The sequence below is a fragment of the Canis aureus genome, chromosome 1 (assembly GCF_053574225.1).
Source record: "Canis aureus isolate CA01 chromosome 1, VMU_Caureus_v.1.0, whole genome shotgun sequence".
Classification (NCBI taxonomy): domain Eukaryota; kingdom Metazoa; phylum Chordata; class Mammalia; order Carnivora; family Canidae; genus Canis; species Canis aureus.
The window spans coordinates 17,303,110-17,327,372 of record NC_135611.1 but is presented as its reverse complement, the minus strand read 5'-3'; the positions used below and the strand labels follow the sequence as shown (position 1 = coordinate 17,327,372).

Genomic DNA, 24,263 nt, shown 5'->3' with positions numbered 1-24,263 from the left:
TGGGGAGGGACAGGTGAGGGAAACCAAGGAGAGGTCGCAGAGGCAGGATGGGGAGAAGATGAAGAGAGAGAAAAGGGGGAGAGAAGACACACACACACACACACACACACACACACAGTGAGATTCACTTAACTTCTCAGTGCTCTTTATTTGTCCATCTGCTCCGTTCCCACTGCAGTCACCAACAGACAACCGGTGATGATGCCGAACGTGGAACCAGCCATAGCCTTCCTAGTCGCCCCCTGCCTCTAGTGTCACCCCTCAAGTCCATTCTTCATATAGCCTCTAGCATGATGCAAAGCGCTAGTGAAGTCCATTCTCTGCCTTCATTTCTCTTCTTCATTGCTCGTCCCATCCCGCCACTGTCCCCTGGGCCTGGAACCATCCAGGTCCTCATCCATCCGTGATGAGGAGCAGCAACAGTGTCAAGGTCCCTGGGAGTGAGAGGCGGTGTGCTCTTTGCTTGCCCTTGAGGCTGCAGCCGGGGTTCCAGGGGGGCTCCCTGACCTTCCACATCTTTTCTCCAAAGGACCTGGAGTTATGCTAACGGATGAAGAGGACGAGACCTTGCCCTGGAAGAAAGCAAGTCGGAGGGGAAATGCCATCTGCTCTTGTCTCTTCAGGGCTGTCCTGAAGATCTTCAAGCAGATGTGTTCCGCGTCACTCCCAGATGAAATCTTGCACTGAGCCACATTTATAACTACAAGGAAAGTGTGTGTCCTACTGCAAGGTGCTGGCTGAGCACTCTACGGGGATGTTTAGAACATCAAGTCGTTGTCTACGAGTTTGTGGAGAGCTTCACCGTCGTGGTGTTTGTGAGTTTGCCGTGTTTAAGGACACGCTGCTGGAAACGCTCCGTGCAGAGTGGTCACCTCCACCTGGACTCGGTTCCCTCCTCCGCACGTCCTGCCCCTCACATCACAGCACACTTCTGCTCAGCGGTCTGCTTCATTTCCGTGAAGGTGGCCTGGGCTTTTTCCTTTATGGTATCCAAGTCCATGTTTTGGAGATTCTGTAAATGCCCAAGAATGGAATCCTTGTCTTCTTCCTCTTCTTGATCTTCATCTACCATTTTCCGGAGATCTTCGGGCAAGTCCACATCGTCTCCGGCCATCTGGATTTGGTTCTCGTCCATTTCACTCTGTGCAAAACACAAACACGGAAGAGATAAGCCACTCTCAGACAACCAGCCTCCAAGGAGATAGTCAAAGCAGCAGCAAAGTCCTCCGTTGGGGTGAATGATGGGGATGGCGAGCTCGGCCATCCCTCCGCAGAGCCTGGGCCCGGGAGCCATCGCAGAGGCTGGAGGTCCTGGTTGACATGCTCCCCTTCCGCTGCACCTTGGGCTGATCAGAACTTTTTACAACAGTGGTTCTCAAAGTGTGGTCCCTGGGCCCAGCAGCATTAGCACATCTAGGGATACTTTAGAAAAGGCAAATCCTTGGGTCCCACTCCAGACCAAGGGAATCCGAAACTCCTGGGTGGAGCCCAGCAATGTGGGTTTCAAGAAGCCCTCCCTTGTCCTGCTGCTGCCTGCAAAGCTTGAGAATCACACTGTAGGCTCCGCCTCAGGGCAGCTTTGCAAGCTTTGCAGTCTATCAGCCCCAGGATGTGCCTCAGTGGCCCTGGCTGATCCCTCCCTGGAGGGTGTGGTTGGGCTCTCGGTGGCCGTGGCAACTTGGGCTTAACCTTTGCCCCTTCCCTCCTCTCTACTAGACCGGGGCTCCTTGGGGGCACAGAATCACATCAAATTCAACCTTACATACACCCTTCACACCTGGAAGTGGTTCTGGCACAAAGCTCTTTGTTTCTTAAGTGACTCGTGGGTGGCATGGCTGCTCCTCAGCAACCTCCTGTGCTGCTGCTGCTAACACCACAGTTTGCCTCTCACAGATTCCATTTTATGATCCTGAGAGTGTCTGTTCCAGAATTTCCTAGTACCTGCTACCTGGTCTTAGAGATTCCTTTACCCCATTTGGCTGCAGGGACTTTGTTTCTTAATAAGAGAGAAGAATCTAAAGAAGTTTCTCTGGGAGGGGCACCTTGGTGGCTCAGTCAGTTAAGCATCCGACTCTTGATTTTAGCTCAGGTCACGACCTGATGATCTGAGATCAAGCCCCACATGGGGTCCAAGCTGGATGTGGAGCCTGCTTAAAATTCTCTATCTCCTGGGGGACTCAGCGGTTGAGCATCTGCCTTCGGCTCAGGGCATGATCCTGGGGTCCTGGGATCGAGTCCTACATTGGGCTTCCTGCAGGGAGCCTACCTCTCTCTCTGCCTATGTCTCTGCCTCTCTCTGTGTGTCTCTCATGAATAGATAAATAAAATCTTAAAAAAAAAAAAATTCTCTCTCCCTGTCCCTCTGCTCCTCCTTTTCTAAAAAAAAAAAAAAAAAAAAAAAAAAAAAAAAAAAAAAAAATTCTCTGGGAATAGTTTATATTCCCAGGTGGCTGTATCCAATGATTTCTGAGATCAGATTGTAACAGGAGGCAAATGGGGCTCCAAGGGCCTGGAAGATCACAGAGCATCAGAAAAGCAAAAGGTAGGAAAGATCTCAGCCGACCTTGGGGCTCACCCTCCTCGATGTCCTGTGACCAAGTGCATGAAAATTCACGTTAAAGGTACGACATTTACTTAGTCCTCATCAAACCCTCACTGATTGGACTTTAGAAAGATGCTGACCCCTGCTGAGTTCCCAGGTGGAGTTCAAGTGGACACCTACAGGAAAATATGAATTCTCCTTGCCTGGGTGATGAGAGGAAGTGACTCTAGGGGAACATCGGTGTCTCTGGGTCCGAAGAACGAGCCAGGGCAAGGCGTGCGCACCCTCTAGTCTGCATCTGTGAAGTGGATCTCCCGGGCCGGCTCCAGCTCTAGGGCCCCGTGGCTCCCCCACAGCTCCTTCCTTTGGTGGGTTCTCCCACAGGGTGACAGCCAGCCCCCCGCAGAGACCTGTGAGAGGCTGATTTGCAGGGCAGAGATGCTCCTCTTTGGGGTGTACGGTCCTCACACATGCCCTCCAGGAAGCCCTCCGGGAAGGGCCAGTCTCCACCGCAGCCTCCCCAGGGACAGAAGCCGGTCCCTGCACTTGGCCAGGCCTTGGCCCTTCAAAGCGCTTAGTGGATTAATTAGTTCCTCGTCAAACTGTTGTGGGGATTAATTAGTTAGTTAATCCTCAGGGGCTCCCAGCCAAGCCTCCCTTTCTATTTATTTTTTATTTACCTGCCCTAGAGGTTGCCTTCCTTGCTGATCATCCTCTGGGCACTTTTGCAGGGAAGAGAGGAAAGGCAGGACTTCTACCTGGCAGTCCTGTAAGTGCAGGACATCTCCCCTCTCTTACGCACCCCGGAATACATAATGATTTGAAAAGACATTCCTGGGAATTCTGATACCCTTTCCCCTCCCTCTAGTGGGTAATAAGATCTTTGTGGATGTCACCAGTGTCAAACCCAGAAGGAGTAGCCTGGAGGGACTGGCAGCTAGAGGGGCCAGAGGGCGGTGGGCCAGCCAGCAGGTGCTCAGAGGTGGGCCACTCATGAGGGCGGCGGGTCGGGGGCGGGCTGCGTCTGGGGGAGCTTCAGATTGGGTTCCTCCTTCAAGGAGGACTTTCAGGTTTATTTCCCCCTCATTCCGTTTGCCTGGGAAGGGAGAGCTGTGGGCTTCCACTTTGCCTTACAGCTCACAGAGGGGCTCTGGATCGGCACTTCTACCAAAGTGTGTCTCTGAGGGGGGTCCCCAGCCCCGCAGCATCGGCACCTCCTGGCACTTTGTTAGAAATGCACATCCTCGGGCCTCACCCAGAGCTGCTGACTCCAAAGTTGAAGATTTCTTAGCAATCTTCAGCTTAGCAAGGCCTCCTGGTGATTCTGGGTCGTGCTAAAGTTTAAGAACCATTACCCCACTATCCCTGAAGACAGGACCGTTGCTTACTCATCTCCAAGCCAGCAGAGTGCCTGGCACGCAGACCCAGACAGTAGATGTTCGCTGAATGATTTGATGAGCCTGCCGTCAAGGGCAATAGCCTTAACCATCCTTAAATGTGCAGATCTGCTTTTTGAAGGGCTCTTTTTTTTTTAAGATCTTAGTTATTTATTTATTCATAAGAGACACACACAGAGAGAGAGAGGTAGAGACACAGGCAGAGGGAGAAACAGGCTCCACGCAGGGAGCCCGATGGGGGACTCGATCCCAGGACTATGGGGTCACGTCCTGGGCTGAAGGCAGATGCTCAACCACTGAACCACCCAGGTGCCCCTCTCTGTGCCTTCTTAATCATAGGGACCCTTTCAGTAGGGATGTGACAGTGATCCGCCTTTTTTTCTCAAAAATACGAATAGCCATAGGCACGCTTGTCCCGCAGGCTTAGGAGCTTACAAGACCATCTAGGAGCACACCCCCTTCCATCTGTTCGGTAATCCTCTGAGGGCCCTTCCACGGGGCATCAGAGGTGTAAGGTGACTTGCCAAAGGTCATGCAGGGGGCAAATGACAAAGCTCAGACTTGAACCCAGGGCTCTGATCGCTGCATGCCGCCTCTGCGGGAGAATAGTCTGGGTCAGCTGCAGAAGCCTGTAAAAAGCCCGGACCCCTTTTTACAAGCAGGACCCTCACCCTTGGCCTGTCCTAGGCCTGGGGCCTGCTCACGTGGTTAGGACTCAGTGCTAATGAGGCTGAGGCCCAGGTTTGGTCCCCCTTTTGTCGTCTAGCCGCCCACTGGCCCTGTCTGGGTGTCCTCCCTTAGTTGTCAGGTATCCACAGCACAGGCTGCAGCCCAGGGAAATAGATTCTGGTGTTAGGGAACCATTACTCCACTATCCCTGTCATCCTTCTAGAAGGATGGTGACTGTAGGACTCTGACCATAGCCAGTGATAACACTGAATGCTGCCTTTAGACTGGACAATTGGAGCCACCTGCCGAAGGCCCCATGCTTTAAAGGGCTCCTCTGTCCCTTGGGCCACATTCCTTCACATGGGGTGGAAAGGTCACAGGGCCAAGGGGATGGGCCTTCCCAGAGCCCACAAGCCCTTTTAGACCACACTCTGGCTGCCTGGGACCCCGACTTCCCCACCTAACTGTATCCTGGAGACTGCTCAGACCCCTTCACCAGGCCGGTGCCCCTGAGAGTTCAGTGATCTGCTGGCCTGAGTCCTGCTGAGCCTCAGGAGGAGGGCAGGGGGTCTGTATACATAAGGTTGCCAGGGAGGGAGAGAGCCAGGGATGGGGGAAAGAGGAGGCTGGCAGTGAGCCTGGAACCGCTGTCAGAAGTCGTCCTCTGGGTCCCACAAACATGCACATGGGTCTGACAAAAGCTGAGGAAAGCCTGGTAGCTTTGTCCCAGAATTGAGGACCTGGTGCCTCAAAGGGAAATGAATCCTGCCAGGAATGAGACTTTTGGGTGAAAGCGGGGGCCATTTCGAGGCCAGAGGTAAGGGTAAAGGAGAACAAGGCCTCTGATAAGGCTGACCACCGTGTGCAGGAGTCACAATTGTCCATTGCACATCTCCAGCCCACCACTGAGGGTTATTCTACTTATGAGAAGCCTCTGGGGGTTGACTGCTTAATCTACTCCAAATAATTCAGGCGTCATCTAACTAATCCTCTACGACTGTAAGGCAAGTAAGAGAATCCCAGCTTATAGATAAGGAAATAAAGCTCAGAGAGGCTGTATCAGGTGTCCAGGGTCACACAGCCTGTAAGCGGTGGCGGTAACCTTCCTGCTCAGGCAATCAGATTCTCACACCAACGCTGGGCCTCCAAGCATCCAACAGGAGGGGCGAGACAAATAAGTCAGTGGCTGTTAAAACAGAGCTCTTGGGGCACCTGGGTGGCTCCGTGGTTGAGCGTCTGCCTTTGGCTCAGGGCGTGAACCAAAAAACCTTTTGGTGAAACTTTAAAAAAAAAAAAAGGCATAGAGGGTGGGTGGGAGAGCATTGGCCCTGAAGGCAAAGATCCAGGACCGAGCAAGCCATGAAGAAGAATCCGTGGAGCGTATGCAGTGGCCTCTGCGTGGCCTCGTCCCCTGGCCTCACCGACCTCCCTGCCCAGGAGACCTTGTCTGCCATCCACGCAGCGAATGTCCCGCCCAGACTTTCCACTGCCCGCTGACAAGTCAGGCCGGGGGACCGGGGATGTTTGGACACATCACACATCCAGGAAAGGCAGTGATGCCTCAGCACTTGCCCAGATACAAATGCAGTTGCAGACAACACGAACCAGCTCCAGGGAGGCAGGGAGGCAGGGAGGCAGGGAGGCCGGGAGGCAGGGAGACAGGGAGGCTTAGCCCCCGCCGCCCCCACCCCAGAAGCTTGGTGTGAACGAGTGGAAGCGAGAGTCAGGGAGGGAGGCGAGCCGGCCTCCCGTTAGGGGCCCGACAAGCTGCTCTCTGTTCTTAGAGGCTCTGTCTGAGAGGCCTTCTCGTTTCTAGAAATCTTATCAATTTGGGATATTGTTTAATGCAGTTAAGAGCTAATTATTTTTATGCCGGCTGACCAGAATCAGTTTTAATCTCTTGGTTTTTAACCAGATTTATAATCTTAATTGCCGGCGCTGAATGCCCCATTATTTAAATAGCCCCACATCCTGCTCTCGTTATTCCCTGTGACTGATTTCTGACCTTTCTCCGAAGGGTAAGCACGACCCTGGATTCACACTGTCTGAGCCCTAGATTTTGATAAACTGGCCTTCATCTTGCATCCACCTTGAGATACGTGGAAAAGCTACCGTATCTCAGACGGTTATGTTGCCCAAGAGCTGAGCGTTCACCACGTGTTAGAGTCCCAGTCAGTTGACCTTGGTGTGTAGCAAATACCGGCTTGATTCTGGGCAGATTTTGTTTGGGGTTTTTGGGTTGTTTACGTATTTTTGGTCTACAGGATACCAGACAGCGAGATTAATGGCTGTCTTTGACTTTGACCACTTGACCTGACATTGGATGCTTCCATATTTGTGAGGACCACAGTGGTGGTCCACAGTCGGTGGTCTTCATCCCAGGTATGAGGGAGGAACTTGTGAGACATTGGGGTAGAGTGAAAAGAGCACAGCCCGTCAGCAAAATCTTCCACGGCAAGTCAAAGTGAGCATGGCCTGCTTTGCGAGGAGTGAAGGCATGTATTGGGGCCAGAGAAGGAGGGAGAGAGGCGTGAGGCCCTGGGGCCCAGGCTCCAGCAGACCCACTCATCCTCATTCTGAACACTTGCCACTGAAGGACAGAGCCAACTTTATGTCCTATCCCTCTGGGACTGTGGTTCTCCACCCTCTCTGGGCCCCCGCCTCCCTTGTGAAGTCTAGAAATGGCTAGTGCCCACCCCCAGAGGACTGGCTCCAGGGATATGTGGCAGGGGCCTAGGCAATATAAGTTTTTTAAAAGCTTTCCAGGTGATTCTAGCGCTGAGCACTGTGGAGACCCTTGTCTGGGGCCGGCCACCTACAACGTCTGCTTGCTGTACCTCATTGCTCTTCCCTCATCAGCTTGGGCTGAGAGTGTGCAATGTGTAGGGCACATCAGGAATGAGCATTTCTAGATTCCAGCTGTGTACATCTCCCACTTCTTCCCTTCACAAAGGCATGGCCGAGGGGCTCAAGAGGCTCACGGGGGTCACTATCCAAGCCTCTCATGTTACAGAGGGGGAAGCCAAGGTCTTGAGACTTGCATAAATGTGATTCAGCTTGTTTAGGGCTGAGCGGCCAGCACCGCCACCAGGGCTAGTAGGAAAATATGGCCAGTGGGGTCAGATGGGCTTGGGGTCTTGTCTTGCTTCGCCATTCACAGGCAGGCGTGACCTTGGGAAGCCCCGCTTCCTCTCCTCTCCCAGCCAGTGTTCTCATCTGCGAAGGGGAAATACTATCCACCTACCTTATGGGGCGGTTGTGAGGATTCAGTGGGATTGCCAGCGTGGCTAAGTACTTCACTTGCATTCCCATGGCACCAGCGTCCTAGGGCTCTCTCTCCCCTTCCCCATGTCCCCTCCGGACAGTCAGTCTGTGGCTCGTTCAGGGGCATGAGTAGAAGGAGCAAACTGCTTTGGGACAGGATGAGGAGAAGGAAGGAAGGGAAGGTCCCTCGCGGCCACCGACACCCCCCCCCCCCCCGCCCGCCCCGATGGCCTGCCGCCCTGCCACCAGAAACAGCTGCTCGGGAGCAGGAGGTTTCAGTGTCTGGGGCCCTGCTGGGCAGCCCAAGAGCTCGGAATCTGAAGGGGGCGGGCAGAGAAAGGTCCACAGCATCATATCCTTTGTTAAGAGGCAAATTTTAAATTTTGTTCTAAGGGAGCTTTCAATGTGACACGTTTAAAGACAGCTCCACTGGTAGATCTCCTTCTCTCTTCATCTTTATTCAAAGTGAATGATGCCCTTAATACAGCAGACAAACACCAGGTGTAACTAAATCATATAGCTCAGCAGGGGGCACAACATTATTTTTCAATGACTAACCTAGATTGACAATTCCCTTAATAGGATTAGGGTTCATTGTGGAACTGTTTTCTCTTATTAATTTGGCTTGACTTACATATACATTTTGAATTGGCGAGGGAGAGGGGCACATTTGTTTCTAGAAAGAATCTCGGGGCCTTATTTAAAACGTTAACTTTCGGATATACAAAGTTAAAATGTCTAATCCAGACCTGTTCTTTTCATGAAAATTTATTTTCCTAAAATTCTCACAGCAGGTAAATTCTTTCTGCTGTTTTTGATACTTTGCTCTCTGGATACATTTTTTTTTTTTCTCCTTTTTCCCAGCGACATCCAACATTCAGCAAACGTTTTGTGCGCGTGTGTGTACAAACACCTGTGCACACTTTCTACGTGTCAGACATCCTGCCAGGCATGCAAGACAAAGGTGGACGACTCAACCCCTTTGTTAAAGAGCAGAGTCCAGCTGGTGAGAATATTCACGGTGGTAAGATAACATAAGAGACACGCACTCCTGTATTATGGGAGCATGAAGGGCAGCGGGGAGAAGGGGGCACAGGAGGCTCTGTAAGAAGTGGCCCTAGACGGAAGCCTCATGGGAAGAAAAGGGGCCACAGAGAGCAGAGTGTAGGAAACAAAGCAGAAGGAAGGTACAGTCCACGCAGGGACTAGCAAGAGCTGAGACCAGAAAGACAGGAGCCACGTCATGGCCAACAGGGCAAGGGATTGGGACTCCGTTCTCAGAAGTTGTGATAACCTTTTTTTTTTTTTTTTTTTTTTTTTTTTTAACAGGAGATAAACAGGACCAGATTTGCATTTTGGAAACCTCACTCTGTAATTTTGTGGGGAGCAAGACTCAAAGTGGAAAAGCCACCGATGAGCTGTTGTGGTCAGAAGTGAGATATGATGAGCCCTGCCCTTGGGGATGAGTTGAGAATTATGTAGGAGGTGACATTAGGGTGACTTGATGATTTACTGGATGTGAGTCTGGAGGAGGAGGGAAGAGTCAAGGCTGACTTCCAGATGTAGGCCCTGGGGACCAGGGCTGGCTGGGGATGGGGGGGGGGGCGGGGCACAGGCAACACTGAGATGGGGCCCACAGGAGGAGTGGGTTTGGGGGAAAACGGGCCAGATCTGTTCTGGGGAAGAGCTCGGAGGTGTCCAAGCAGAGGCAGCCGCGGCAGGGACCCCGAGGGAGAAGACTGCATGCGGGCTGCAGGTGTAGGTCTGAGAGTCATCCACACACTGGTGGCAGCCGAAAGCGACAGCAGGATCCCCGGGAGAGTGTGCAATTCGGGAGGACAAAGGACAGACCTGCAATATTCCAAAATCTGGGGGCAGCAGGCAGAGGGAAGGTAGGCCATGACCAAGACACAGGAGAGGCAGTTTGGGGAGGATGAGGAGAGAGGGGGGCTCGGGGAGGAGGTGACGGTCCTCTGTGCAGAGCCAGACTACCCAGCTTGGGAAGGAGGAAGACTGCAGCGGAGCAGTGGGAGCCCGTCCCTGGGGGGAGGCACCTGGAAAGGCACGTCTACTCCCCAAGTGCTATTTGCTTGTTTTCCCTGGGAGAGATTTGACCTTAACAAAGGCGAGATGGCGGGGAGGGGAAGGTGGAGACCCAGGACAGGGGCTGATCGCGGCGGAGCGAGACCCAATCCTAACACGAGCATCGCGGATTCCTTGAGGCGCCTGATGTCCCCCGAGTACCCCGGTGGCTTCAAAGCCGGAGGAAATGCACGCTGCGTGGACACGTGTGCTGTCCCTATATGCTCTGGATGGTTGCGTTCGACTGCTGCACTTACTGGACTCCTTATGTGATCACTGCAATTAAAAGGGGTCACCCGAAGACACAGGGTACAATACACGGGGTTGTCACGAACAGGGAAGGACAATCTGGGAGAGGAGGCTTTTGCTGTTCCCTAGGGTGCTGGGCCCCAAATTGTCCTTCCCCAAGTCCAGATTTCCTTCCCCCGCTCAGCAATCAGTGAAACCCTTTCACGGGGAACAGCAGCCAAATAATTTCTTTAGAAAATACAGTTCTGATTCCAAAATGCGACATAGTTATCCTCATTAGACCTGACAGCTCCCGGGAAGACATTTTCCTCAAATCTGCTCTCCGTTGGGCCTTGGTTAGGGGAAAGGCCCAGAACCGCCTCCTGCTGGTTGTGTGGCTGCTGTGCCGGTGACCCTGGAGAATTGTGAATGAGGCACCCAGGGGGTCATCCCTCGTTAGCTGGAGGACACGGTGAATGTGTCCAGCTCCCTGTGGGCTGCTAATACTATTAGTACGGCTGCTTACCCAATGTGGACTTTATAAGACAACAGAGGGCTTAGAAGTCTGCAAACCTCAAGACTCCAAACCTCAAGGGAAAGGAGGTTATTAGGAGCCCAGGAAGGTCCCGGTGACCCTTGCTTTCTGCCCAGCGCTGTTTTCGGGTTAGAGGGTCGTGTTCCTTCTCAAGTCTACCATCCTGGATGGAGACACGGTTCAGGGAGGGTGTGTACGGGACAGTGAGGCTCAGAAAGTACCGGGTGACTCGGGAGGCTGGAGGCCCCTCTGGCACAGTAAGCTTTGTGACCTTGGGCAAGTTCCTTGACTTGAGTTTCATGGGTTTTCAATGAGTCTTATGATTACCTACTGATGTGCTTTTTCAATATATAAAGAATAAGTTTAATAAAAATAGAAATACCATATATATATATATATATATATATATATATATATATATATATATATAGCTGGGGTGGAGGAGCTACAGTCCTGGGGCAGCCCAGGAACCCACCCGTGCCCTAGGAGGAGAGCCTGGACACTGGGTGTGCTCCTCAGACGACCCCGCCTGCCCCCGGTGATTGCTTATGGGTCATGACAAGACGATATTTCCTACCAGTGTCTTTTGATGACTGTTTTTAATAGTCACCAGCCTCACGTTATAGCCCTAGGACTTATTTATCTTATATCTGGAAGTTTGTCCCCTTTGACCCCCTTCACTCATTTTACCCTCCCACCCCCACTCCCACCCCCACCTCTGGCAACCACCAGTCTCTTCCCTGCGTCTGACTTCTTCTTCTTTTTAAGATTCCACATACAAGTGAAATCATGCAGTATTGTCTTTCTCTGTCTGACTTATTCGTCTTGGGATGATACCCCTAAGGTCTATCTACATTGTTGCAAATGGCAAGATTTCCCTTTTTTATGGTTGAATCACACACACACACACACACACACACACACACACTTGCACACCAGGATGACCATTTTCAATGACAGTAATCAAATAAGTTATCAATGAAGTGAGGTAATCGAGATGCCGAGCCCCACAAAGAGGATGTAGGTAATGATTTGGGGATCTGTTGCCCCATCTCCAGCCTGGCAGTTCCCGGCTGGCCTGAGCCCCCGTCACCCCTCCCTTCTGCTCCAGGGGTGTAGGACTGGCCTGGTCCCTCATGCCTTTCCCTGGGTGCTCTGGAAATAGGGCCATGGCCTCGAGCTTTCCCAATCACAGTGATGGCCCTGGGCATGGCCTGACCCCCCGGGGCCTCCTTGCTCCTTAGGGGAGCATGCAGGAGATGAAAACTACCATTCGGGGGGCCCGTGTGGATTTCGGAGGGCCTTCTAAGGACTCACTGCGAGGCGTCCTTCTGCAGCCCAACACCTGAGTTACACGCAGTTCCATGCAGCCGGCAGCGCGGCCGCTGCAGGTGAGCAGGTGAGCTGGTTGGTACAGCACGAGAAAAAGCCTGCCTTCCAAGGCCCAGGGAGTGACTGTCCCCACTGTGATCGTCCCCCCCCCCCCCAGTCATCCCCTCTGGGGCCGGATTCTCCAATGCCTTCACCTCAATTACCCGCATTTCAAACAATCCCCCTCCATCCCTCTTGCTGTGGAGACAGCGAGCCCCCACCCCCATTGGTGCTGGGGTCCCCGCAGGAGGCTCCCACGCTCCCCACCCGGCCTGTGCCCACCAGGCCCTCCCAGCCTCGCCCGCGCCTCAACTGCTTTACAATACAACACGCAACCTGTCCTTGGGAGCCAATGACTAGACTTCACACACACACACACACACACACACACGCACACACTCGATCTCGTGCAGGTATTATTTCTGTCCTCACCATCACTGTCCCTGCTACGAGACCCACAGTCCCCATGCCCGAACTGAGAAGCCGGCAGGCGGGCTCTGCGGGCTGCACTTCCCTGCGGCCGCTGTGCGGCGCGTTAGGGACACCAGGGGGCGCGAGGGACCCGAGCCTGTCCCTGCCCGGTGGCAGCCCCGCGCTGCTGCACAGTGGAGCCAGGCCAGGAGTGGCCACTCTGCACGGACAAGAAGCCGCCGGCCGGGGTGATCTCCGCCTGGGAACTGCGTCTGTCCCCCCGCTCCCCAAACCCCTGGCGCTCCCTTCTAGGCCTGGGGGCTCCTAAGCCTAGACAAGGTGGGTGGGAGGGACACACGTCACCTGCAACAGCCCTGGGTGGGGGGTGCAGCGGAGGGGGGTGCCCCAGGGTCGGCAAGATGCTGCCCTGAGGCTGGGCCGTTAGCCACATCTGGTGACACGTGGACACCGTGGAATGGGAACCCATTTGTTTTTCATGATAGACTTTCTATTAATTGCCATTTTGTGGAAGCACAACTAGGTTAGACTTTGCACGTGCTGTATGAAAAGCGGGCCACGGTACTGTTAGTATTTTCACTATTTTTCACACCACGGGCAGATCCTCGAAGCACCGCGTAGACTCAATCCATTTTTACCAAATGCAGCCAGTTACGGGAAAGAACCGTGGGGAGGCCTCCGCCTGAAAGCAAACCGTGCACCTAGGGATCAAGCGTGGAGCGCTTTCCGGCCATCATCTCAATTACTGGTCTAGCTTGTGTCTGGAACTCAGCAGCAGCCCCCGGGTCTGGGGTCCAGCCTCGGGCTGCCGTGAGCAGGAAAAGCCCCGAGCCTGCGGGGGCTTCAGGGCGGGGTTCCGCACCGTGTCACTGGAACACGGTGCAGTGCAGGTTGTCCCCAAAGCCTTCCTGCAGCCTGAAGCCACAAAGAGCTCAACGCTACACGAAAATTTGATTGTGATCTCAGGGTCCTGGGATTGAGCCCCACATGGAGCTCCCTGCTCGGCGGGGAGTCTGCTTGTCCTTCTCCTTCTGCCTCTGCCACGCACCCCCTCTTGCGCTCCCTCTGGCACATCCTCTGCTCTATCTTAAATCCAGGCTGTGGTTTCCTCGTGTCCAAAAATAAAATCATACAAAAGAGAGATACAGAGGAAAGAATTGCAGCCATGAGATGTGCACATTCACAGAAGAGGACCAGGCCCAGAGGAGGGACATTGACTACTACATCTGCACAGGCGAGTCTTCCCCGACAGGCTGGGGCTAGTTAACCACTTGGTGACCTTAGCACTGACCTTGCAGGGACAGCAGGGCTCTCTCCCTTTGTTTAGGGCTCACGGCTCCCAAGTCAGCTCTTGGGGGACCCGCAGGGGACCCACAGGAGTGGAGCTTCTGAGTCCTGACGTCACATGTCAACCCCTCCTCTTCCCATCAGCCAACCCACTGCTTGGCCAGAGCCTACAGGTGTTTCATGCTCTCTGCCAGCAGCCAGATGGCCGGATGGATCGTGCCGTCACCACTCTACGGTCTCCACCGAGAAGGAACAGACTGCTCCTGAGCCACAGGCAGAGCATAGTGGGAGACCCTGCGCTCTGCCCTTCCTGGCCTCTGCTTCCTCCTCCACGAAGCAGAGGTGATAATGGAACACCCCCCTCCCCCCAACCCCCAACCCCCCCACCCCCCCAACCCCCCCACCCCGGCCCAGGGGACTGTTGGGAAGGATTACATGAATTGCTAGGTCCAAGCTCTTAGAACAGTGCCTGGCACGGGACACGAGGTGCCAGCTGTGATTACTTTCTCCTTGTGTAGTTACGTATAGAAGTTGTACAGGCTTTACAGAAATTTACAGTAAAATGCCACTTACAGGTGTTAACTTCATTTTGTTGAGGGAAAATGGAAGTTCATAGAGGTTGAACGACTGGAATCTAGTTTTTATGAACTAGTTCAATGCTCTTTTCACTACATCAAATGCCTCAGTTAAGATGAAAACAAATATATGTGTGTGTACGTGTGTGTAGTATGTGTATGTGTGTGCATGTGGTGCATGTGTGCTTGTGTCTGTCTTTGTGTGTGCATGTGTCTGTATGTGTGTGCATGTGTGTGTGCATGGGGTGTTATATGTGTGCTTCTGCATGTCTCTGTGTGTATGTGTGCTTGTGCATGTCTCTGCATGTGTGTGCATGTGTGTATGTATGTGTATGCATGTGTGTACATGTGGTGTGCGTATGTGTGCTTGTGTATGCATACGTCTCTGCGTGTGCATGCATGTATGTATGTGCATACATGTGTGTGCATGTAGTGTGTATATGTGTGCTTGTGTATGTCTGTGTGTGCATGTATGCGTGTGTACATGTGGTGTGTATGTGCGCTTGTGTATGTCTCTGTGTGCACGTGTGTATATATGTGCATGTATGTGTGTGTGCATGTGTGCTTGTGTGTCTCTGCGTGTGCATGTGTGTGGATGTGTGTATGTCTATGTGTGTGCATGCATGTGTGCATGGGGTATGTGTGCTTGTGCACGTCTCTGTGTGTGCATGTGTATGCATGTGTGTTTGTGTGTGCATGGGTGTGTACACGGGGTGTGCATATGTGTGCTTGTGCATGTGTCTGTGCACATGTGTCCATGTGTGTATGTAAGTGTATGCATGTGTGTACATGTGGTGTGTGTATGTGTGCTTATGTATGCATACGTCTCTGCGTGTGCATGTGTCTGTGTGTGCATGTAGTGTGTATATGTGTGCTAGTGTATGTCTCTGTGTGCATGTGTGTATGTATGTGCATGTATGTGTGTGCATGTGGTGTGTGTGCTTGTGCATGTCTGTGTGTGCATGTGGTGTGTGCTTGTGCATGTCTGTGGATGTATGTCTGTATGTGTGTGCATGCATGTGTGCATGTGGTGTGTGTATGTGTGCTTGTGTATGTCTCTGTGTGTGCAGTATGCATGTGTGTATGTGTATGGCTGTATGTGTGTGCATGTGGTGTGTGTGTATCCATGAATGTGACCCTTTGCTGATCATCAAACATTCTCCATTTTCTATCATTTAAGAAATTAAATAGGATGTCTGCTGCGTTAAGAGCGTCTCACCTTTGGGAGTCTGTATTTTTCTCTGAGATGAACTCTGAGGCATGCCCTCTCCGCCTTTTTTTGTGTAAATGCAGCATCTCTTTCCATCCTAAAAGTAAAAGAATAGAATAAAGGATCAAAGGACATATTGAGCTAAGGACATTCCAACCCCTGCTTAGAGGAGCCTCTGCTGGGCTAAACCTTCCTGGTCCCCAAACATCTCCCTCATTCTCTTGTCATAACTCAACAGGACCCCAGACCCCAACGACGGCTTGGATCTGGGACTCTCTTTAGGATGCAGCCCGGAGGGGGGCAGAGTGGTTATTCCTGGTGTATAGCTGACCCCTCAGGGTTGCTCTCAGTAGGACTTGGGACCTCATACACCACAGCCACCTGGGTGCTGGTTAAGAGCGCAGCTTCCTGGGTGTGAGCTCAGACTGACTCATCAGACTCCCTGGGGGCAGATGAGGGGAAGCTATGTTTTTAACAAGCTTCCTGAATGATTCTTGGTCAAGTGAAACGGGGTCACAGCTTCCAGGGCTGGGGGGGCCCTTAGAGGCACATAGTCTTGAGGAATGTATAGAAAGCGGTTTCCCTTCACTGTCACCCCCTCTGGACCCCATTTTGGTACAGTGTTCCGTTCCCTGTTTGGAAGGGGGGATCCCCGAAAGAGGTAGGGTAGGTCTCCACGCTGCTCCGACCTAATAGGACTTAGGATCAGGCTGGTTTGCAACCCACCCCTTGCTCACGATGTCCTGGGCGGGAGCTGACAGCTTTGGGGCTGTCTGGGGGGCCCACGGTGACCGCCACCCCTCCCAGCTGCCCACAGTGGTGCCTTTCGAGTCTCCACCCATGGCCCTGCCCTCTGGCTGGATCGGACTGGCCCAAGCTGGGCAAAGGAAACCCTTTCTCTGGGAGTTTGGGATCGGGACTGGGAAAGACAGACCTTCACGGGAGCAGTTCGCTGCCATTTCCCCCCAGGGCCACACGGTCGGGATGGCACAGCCAGGACAGCTGACAGCTGAGAGGCAGGAGCAGAGCAGCCGAACGGGGGACAGGGGCAAGGCAAGAGCCAGGAAGGAGCTCACGGCTGGACTTACCCTGGTTCTTAGGTTAGGCCCGTGTGGGGCCTGGTGGGGTCTCTCCCTCTCTCTCTCTCTCTCTCTTTTTAAATACTTAAATTATTTATTTATTTATGGAGAAGGAGTGCAAGTGGGGGAGGGGCAGAGGGAGAGAGAATCTCAAGCAAACTCCGAGCTGGGGCTGGATCTCAGGACCCTGGGATCAGGCTCTGAGCTGAAATCAAGAGCCCAACGCTGGGCCGACTGAGCCACCCAGGCGTCCGGCCTGGTGGGGTTCCTTGCCCAGGGGTTTGGTGAAGCATCTTTGCACGAAGCATTATTTGCACTAAAATAAATTCTGCTTTCCTTTTCAGGTGACCACCCTGGTTTCTATTTCTTAACTTCGCGTTTTGAAATCATCTTCACCACCACACGGTCTGAAGGAAGGGCTGATCTGAGCAGTCGGGTTGGACTACTGACCGCGGGGCCCTGGGCGCGGGCCGTCCCTCTGCAGGTCAGGCCCAGAACATGCACCCACACTGGCTTCCATCTTCTGGCTTTGGAGAGGGAGACTGAGTAAGTGACTTGCCTAAGGGATCAGTGACTGGGGCTTGGGCAGAAGCAGATCTATTTTCCCCAATATTTTGCTAAGAAAAATTTTAAACATACAGAAAAGTTGGAAGAATTTTACAGTGAAACCCATACACTCACCACCTGGATTCTACAATTAGCATCTTGCTATACATGTTTGATCACATAACTTCTCTCTCTACCCATTCATCATCCGTCTTATTTTTTGATGCATTTCGAAGTTGTAGGCGCCAGTACTCTCTCCCCCAAACGCTTCAACACATATCCCTTTAACTACAGCCTTGTATTGGTTTGCGGTTCTTTTCTCTTTTTTCTTTTGAGTAAGATCTGTGTACAATTAAGTGCAGAGAGTTTACGTGTGCTGTGTCTGTTAAATTTTGTTTTTGGCTTGACGGGGACACAGGGTGGTCAGATTAAACATGATTTCTGGGTGTGTCTGGGAGGGTGTTTCTCCGCGAGATTAGCTCTCGAACTGATGGGCTGAATGAAGCCAGTTGCCCTCGTCGGTGTGCATGGGCAGCATCCAACCATTGAGGGTCTAACACGAAAAGGCAGAGGAAGGGAACATATTCTCTCTCTCTTTCCCTTTGCCTGTCTGCTCAGGCTGGGATCTCAGTCCCCCTGGCCTTACCTAGGACTCATACCCATCAGTCTTCCAGTTGAGATCGACACCAGCAACCTTCCTGGCTCTCCAGCCTGCAGACAACAGATGGCGGGACTTCCCAGCCTCCGTAATCGCGTGAGCCAATCCTTAGAATCAATCCTCTGGACACCTATGCACGTATGCATGTCCGTTTCTCCTATTGATTCCGTTTCTGTGCATAACCCAAACCTCTACTAAGATATGAAAAGCATTGCTGTCACCTGAGAAATTTCTCTCTTCTCCATGCCCAGTTAACAGCTGCTTCCCCAGTCACTGTCCTTTACCCACCATAGATTGCTTGTGCCTGTCCTAGAACTTTCCACAAATGGAACCATATACTACACACTCTTTTGTATGAGGCTTCTTTGACTCAGCATAAGAAACTTTTGGGATTGACCCAGGTGGTGTTATTTATCAGTGGTTTGTTCCTTTTTGTTACTGAGTGCATCGTCCTGTATGAATATATCATGCTGGTTTATTCATTCTCCCCCGGATGGACTTAGACTATTGCCCCTTGGGGGCTAGTGTAAATGAAGTTGCTGTGAACATTTTTGTACAAGTCTTTTTGTGCACATATATGTTAGTTTCTCTTAGGTAAATATCTAGGCATGGCATCACTGAGTTGCAGGGTACTTTGGCTGAGTGAGTTTAGTTTTATAAGAAGCTATCTGACTTTTTCCCAAGTGGCTGTACTATCTCACATCTCATTAAACAGAATAAAGGTTCTATGTTGTTCCATATTTTGGCCAACATTTGGTATTGTTGTCTTTTTAATTTTAGCCATTCTGGTGAGTGTAGTGGTACCTTTGTGTGATTTTAATTCTCATTTCCATGATGACTGAAGATATCAGATGGGCTTTTTAAAAATGTACTAATTGGCCATTTGTGCACCTTTGTGAAGTATTTGTTCAACTCTTTTGCCCATTTTTTTTGCTTTTATTATTGAGTTGTAGAAATTCTTTATATATTCTAGATCCCAGTCTTTTGTCAGATATGTTTTTGCAAATATTTTCTCTCAAGTCTGTGACTTGCCTATAAATATTTTCTTTTTTTTTTTTAAGATTTTATTTCTTTATTATATAGAATGAGTGATGGGAGGGTGGGAGGGGCAGAGAGAGGGAGAGAGAGAGAGAGAGAGAGAGAGAGAGAGAAAAGCAGGCTTCCCCCACCCCCACCCCCCGACCCCGGGGCAGAAAAAGAGATGCGGGGCGTGATCCTAGGACCCGGAGATCATGACTGAGCCAAAGGCAGACACGTAACTGACTGAGCCACCCAGGCGCCCCTATAAATATTTTCTTTTCTTTTTTTTAATAAATATTTTCTTAATGGTGTTTTTTGATGTACAAGATTTTTCAATTTTGATAAAGTCTGCATTATTTTAACATTTTTATGGTTATTGCTTTCAGAGTTTAAGAAATGTTTAAGAAATCTTGGCCTACCTTCAAGTTGCAAAGATACTGTTTTTTTCTAAATGCTTTAAAATTTTAGCTTTTATGTTCAGTTCTGTGATACATATCAAAGTTCAGGTAAGAAATACCACAGCAATTACTGTGCAATAACCAGGTAAAGGGACATTTTACTATTACTGAGAGAAATGGAGGGGTAAGGGGACTATTGTTGCATTCTAGGTGATGAAGCTATTGAAAACTCAAGCAACAAACTAAAAGTCATGCCTCTTGCCAGAGGGAAGCGGGCTGGCCCCATTGCCCTGCTATTATTTTTTAAATTGGATGACTACAACAAAAATTGATAATATTCACACACACACACACACACACACACACACACACACACAGCCAAGTAGTTGGCAAATAACCCAATCTGCTGATTGACGATTCGGCATTCTGCCCTTTGATCTATCCAGATATGAACTTAGGGAAAACTAGGACATTAGTTAATCAAACAGATGTCATATCTGTGACCAGATTTATTGCTTGGACCAGTTGGATGATATTTTACACAATCAGATGTATAGTCTAAATTTCTGGCCAGTTTCTTTTTATTGGCTCCCTTGAGCTAAGAATGTTTGGTGCTATTGTTCTGCTTCTGTTTCTTCATCATGCTTGCTTTTTGTTTCTTTGTTTACATGCCATAGGCAAAAGTAGCCTGTATATATGCAAACGATTGGGGTGTCTTTTGCCTAAACTTTATCTTAGCACCGACATGGTGTTTGCAGTTGCGTTTTTTTTTAATTGACTTTTTTTTTTTTAATTGACTTTAACTGACTGCAGAGCCAAGCATAATACATGCTAGGTAGTTTATGTGCTACAGTTTCTTTCAGAAAAAAATACAATAGACAGACTTTCCATTAAATGTAGGCTTTTGTACTTTCTTCGTTTCCTTCAGGTCATTAACCTTTCACCTATAATCATCTTAGCAATAGGATTTAGGCAACTCTTATGTAATTGATAATTAGCAAAAGAGCCATGATGGCAAAAAGAAATACTCTTATTAAATGAGAAATCTTTTTTTTTTTTTAAGTAGGCTCCATGCCCAATGAGGGGCTTGAATTCACAACCTCGAGATCAAGAATCAAGTGCTCTACCGACTAAGCCATCCAGGTGCCCAGAGAAATACTTTTACTGAACAATTAAAAAAAAAAAAAAAAAGATGAACATTTAACCTCAGGAGTGAGGCTTCAATTCTTCATTGTTACTAAAAGACTCTTATTCTACCTTAAAATGCAAAAAATTATGCACAGATTATACTTAAAGAGCAGTCTGCAGCAGTGAAAAATTGTTGGTGATATTCACATTTCATAATGTTCAATTAAAATGTTACTACTGTTTTATTTTTATTTTATTTTATTTTTATTTTTATTTTTATTTTATATAGCCAGGAGAACGTCCTCATGTAGCCAGGAGGATGTCCTTAATTTTTGGAGATACATGGCTGAAGTATTTAGGGGTGAAGTATCATGACGTCAGCAATTTACTTTAAAACTGCTTCTATCTACTATCTATCACCTATCTATCTATCCAACTAATCACCTGTAAGCCAGTACAACACAATGCTGTGACCTTATTCATAGGTTTATATGGGTGTTCATTATACTGTTCTACTTTTCTGTACCTTTACAATTTCCATAATAAACAGTCCACAAACTTATTCACAGTTTTCGAGAAGCCGAATCTTAGGACACAATCCTCGTGTTGTGCTTTCTAGGGCTTTCGCACACGTAAGAAAAGAAAGATTGCACCGTGTGCCCTTCAAGGCTCTCTTCCAGGTAGAAAGCCTTTGGTGTGCAAGCTTTCTACGTGCTAGGAGGGTGAGTTTGGGGAAGACCGCAGAGACAGGCTCACCCTAGTTCATCTGAGCACTTCAACCGAGCTTAATTAAAATGAACCTAGACTGGAAAAAGTGTTAAGCTGCTTTGAGAAGGACATATAGATTCGTTTATTATGGCTTGCCACCATCCCCACAGGCAGGACATAGTAACTGCTGAGGCGAGAGATGGTTCCTGGAGCAGAACACATGCTCCGAAGGTCAGGGGCACACAGCACAGGGGCAGCATCTAAAGAGCAAAGCGGAAGAGGTCGGGGAGCCCAAGAAGCTAGGGCCACAATGCATATCTTTAGGCTCGGAGAGGGAAAGGGAATCGTGTGTACTCACTTCTCCTCAATCATTTGCTTCTGATACTCCTCATACTCCTCTCTAGTCATCCCTTGAGCTGCTGCAGGATCAGATGTGCCTCCTTCTTCTTTCTTTTCTTCAGACCCACCACCGAATCCCAAATTCTTTACCTGGTTACTTATCATCGATTTCACAAAGAAAGCCATGGTTTCTGGCCCCAGAAAAATAAAACCAAAGCTCAGACAAAATGTGAAAAAGAAAGAAAGAAAGAAAGAAAGAAAGAAAGAAAGAAAGAAAGAAAGAAAGAAAGAAAGAAAGAAAGAAAGATCAGTTTCTAAATATCCTCAACGAAAGAAAGAAAGAAGAAAGAAAGAAAGAAAGAAAGAAAGAAAGAAAGAAAGAAAGAAAGAAGGAAAGAAAGAAAGATCAGTTTCTAAATATCCTCAACGACAGCAAAGCATTTAAGAGCAAAGGACTTTGCGTGGCCTCTTCTACTCAAGGGCATGATGACAGAGAAGAGTGGTTTGCGGGCCGTAAGCTGGATTAAAGAGATGAACTCCCTTAATATAGGGAGGCAGATGGTTCAGATTACTAAGGCATACAATCAGATGCAACCCACTGCTTTCTGAATTAATACACTAAGCTAATTTCAGAGGCAAAAACAAAAACAAAAACACACAAAAAAAAACAACCAAAACTCCAAAAACAAAATCCCTCACATTATCTACTCCTCTCCCTACCCATTCTAAATTCGAAATTATAAGCGCAGCAGGGCTTCATCAAGAGTCTGGGTTCAATTAATCAGAGCTGACTGATTACAGGCCTGTAACGGAATGTCCAAATTCCAGCCCTGAGCACAACATCCTGTTGAAAACAGAGTCCAGTGAGACTCAAAACCCAAAATGTTTCATTAGGCAAAAATAATCCTTTGATCCATCATTTTATCTCATTGGACTCCTAAGTCCTAGGCAAGGATTTGCCTTTTGGTTTGCTTGAATTCTGCACTGCTTCCGTCGTTACTGGGGCCCATATGTACGGAAATACTACTCAGCTGAGGCGAGTCTGAAGGGCAAGCCTTCGCTCGCATCTGGAAGATCACCCCGGCCCCTCCTGCGCCGAAATGGCACATCTCTGCTTGGAAAGGATGCACCACCCTCGGTGCTCGAACCCAGAGGGTCAGCACAACGTGGGCCAAACCATCCGCGTGTAACAGGGTCATCTTCTCGTGACCCCTTCCTCCCGGGGCCCTTCCCCAGCGCTCTGCTGGCGCTCACCGGTGTACTCCCATCAAACTTTGGACAACTTTTCCAACACGCAGCGGATTCTCAATGGCTTTCTTCAGGTCGAGGGAGGAATTGAGTATGGCTAAGACTTTAATCTGTTAGTAGCTTTCTAATTAAAGCCCTCCAAGAGGGGGTGGGCGCAGAAAGGGATGTAGGCTCTCTGTAACCTGTGCTTAGGATTCTGTCTGGAAGCACGAGCCCTGTCGGAAACGGGGCCCTCAGATCGGCGGGGCTGTGTCCTGGTTAATAATTCCCTACTTAAAGATGTTGCTACACTGGTCTCACTGTGAAGAGAGACAAAGGTTCGGGAGGGGATGGGAGCCGAACGGAGTGCTCCAACCCGGAGCGTACATTCACACCGGCTCCGCTTTCACTTACTGGCACACCGCGTGGAACTTAATGCGCTCAGTCCACTGTCGCTCCGTCTCCCTTTCTAACCCACTAGGCTTCCTCCCTTCAGCTGACAGGGTGAAAGCCACCGCCTGGGATTGTTTGCTCAGTTCAGCACGACCCTCCTTTAGGAAACACTGCAGTGTTTCATGAGATTAAAAACCACTTTTATTTCCCAGGGAAGAGGACAATCTGCTGAAGATCTGACCTATGTTAATCGTGCTGGTCTGAAAGTGAAACCCTTCAAGTTCCACTTTTCCGCATGGATGCGGGGGAGGGGGCAATCAAGCATTACAGACACGCGGGTGTGGCAGCTGATTACCCCTCACCCCCACCACCACTGTTTTCATGAAGTCAAATCTCTCATGGTCTCCTCAATAGGTGATTCCATTGAAAATGGAGTGTCTTTAAAATCTCTTTATTGCTCAATTTATTACAACAGCCTTTCCATTTGAGACATCCAATAAACTATCTGCTATGTGTAGAATCTTTTAGTGCTCCAAGAAAGGAAAATAAATATCCCAAGCTTTATGACATGGGACAACCAGGCGTACCCCCTCCAAAGGCTTCTCATCACAGCTGAATGTACCAAATCTCTACTATGGCAGGGCGGACAAGGCACATCTCCAATGTCCAAGTGAACTGCATAACCTCTGACCAGTGTGAGGGTTTATCTGTGCATAGTCTAGTTTCCGCCCACCCCACCCTCCCCCAGCAGACTCGCTCATCGGGCATTATGTCATTTCCTCTGATGCTTTTCAAACCCATCTAATTTACTTAAAGGTTTTATTTATTCTACGCAGTATTTCTGTTACAGCAGAAGAGAGTCCATTACCTTGATCTACCATTTTCTGAAACCACCTTAAAAGACTCTTTTACAATGCTACCCATCCTGTGAGATAAATATTGTAAGGAAACTTAAGATGGTGTTTAGTATATGGCAGAGCCAAGATTTAAACCCAGTTTTGTCTGACACCAAAGTCCTCCTTTCCTTTTAATACTGCATGGGCTCTCAAAAGTGGATTTACTTGGTTAAATCAATGGAGCTTGCCAAGAAGATTTAAGGACTTTTTAAAGCTGCCAATGGTAATGATTAAGAGTTCCAGCTTAACTACACTTTTATCAGTATTTGGTTTTTTTAAAGG

At 49.7% G+C, this 24,263-nt stretch overlaps 1 protein-coding gene across 1 annotated transcript; it reads right to left on the bottom strand.

The window, feature by feature from the left end:
* Positions 1-128: 128 nt before the first annotated feature.
* Positions 129-23,781, bottom strand: CPLX4 (complexin 4). The gene is made up of 3 exons (XM_077891504.1): positions 21,485-23,781; positions 15,599-15,686; positions 129-1,141 (listed from the first exon to the last, which is right to left on the bottom strand). Exons 1-3 carry the CDS (start codon positions 21,649-21,651, stop codon positions 914-916), a joined length of 483 nt encoding a protein of 160 aa, XP_077747630.1. The 5' UTR covers positions 21,652-23,781; the 3' UTR covers positions 129-913.
* Between the last annotated feature and the right edge of the window lie 482 nt (positions 23,782-24,263).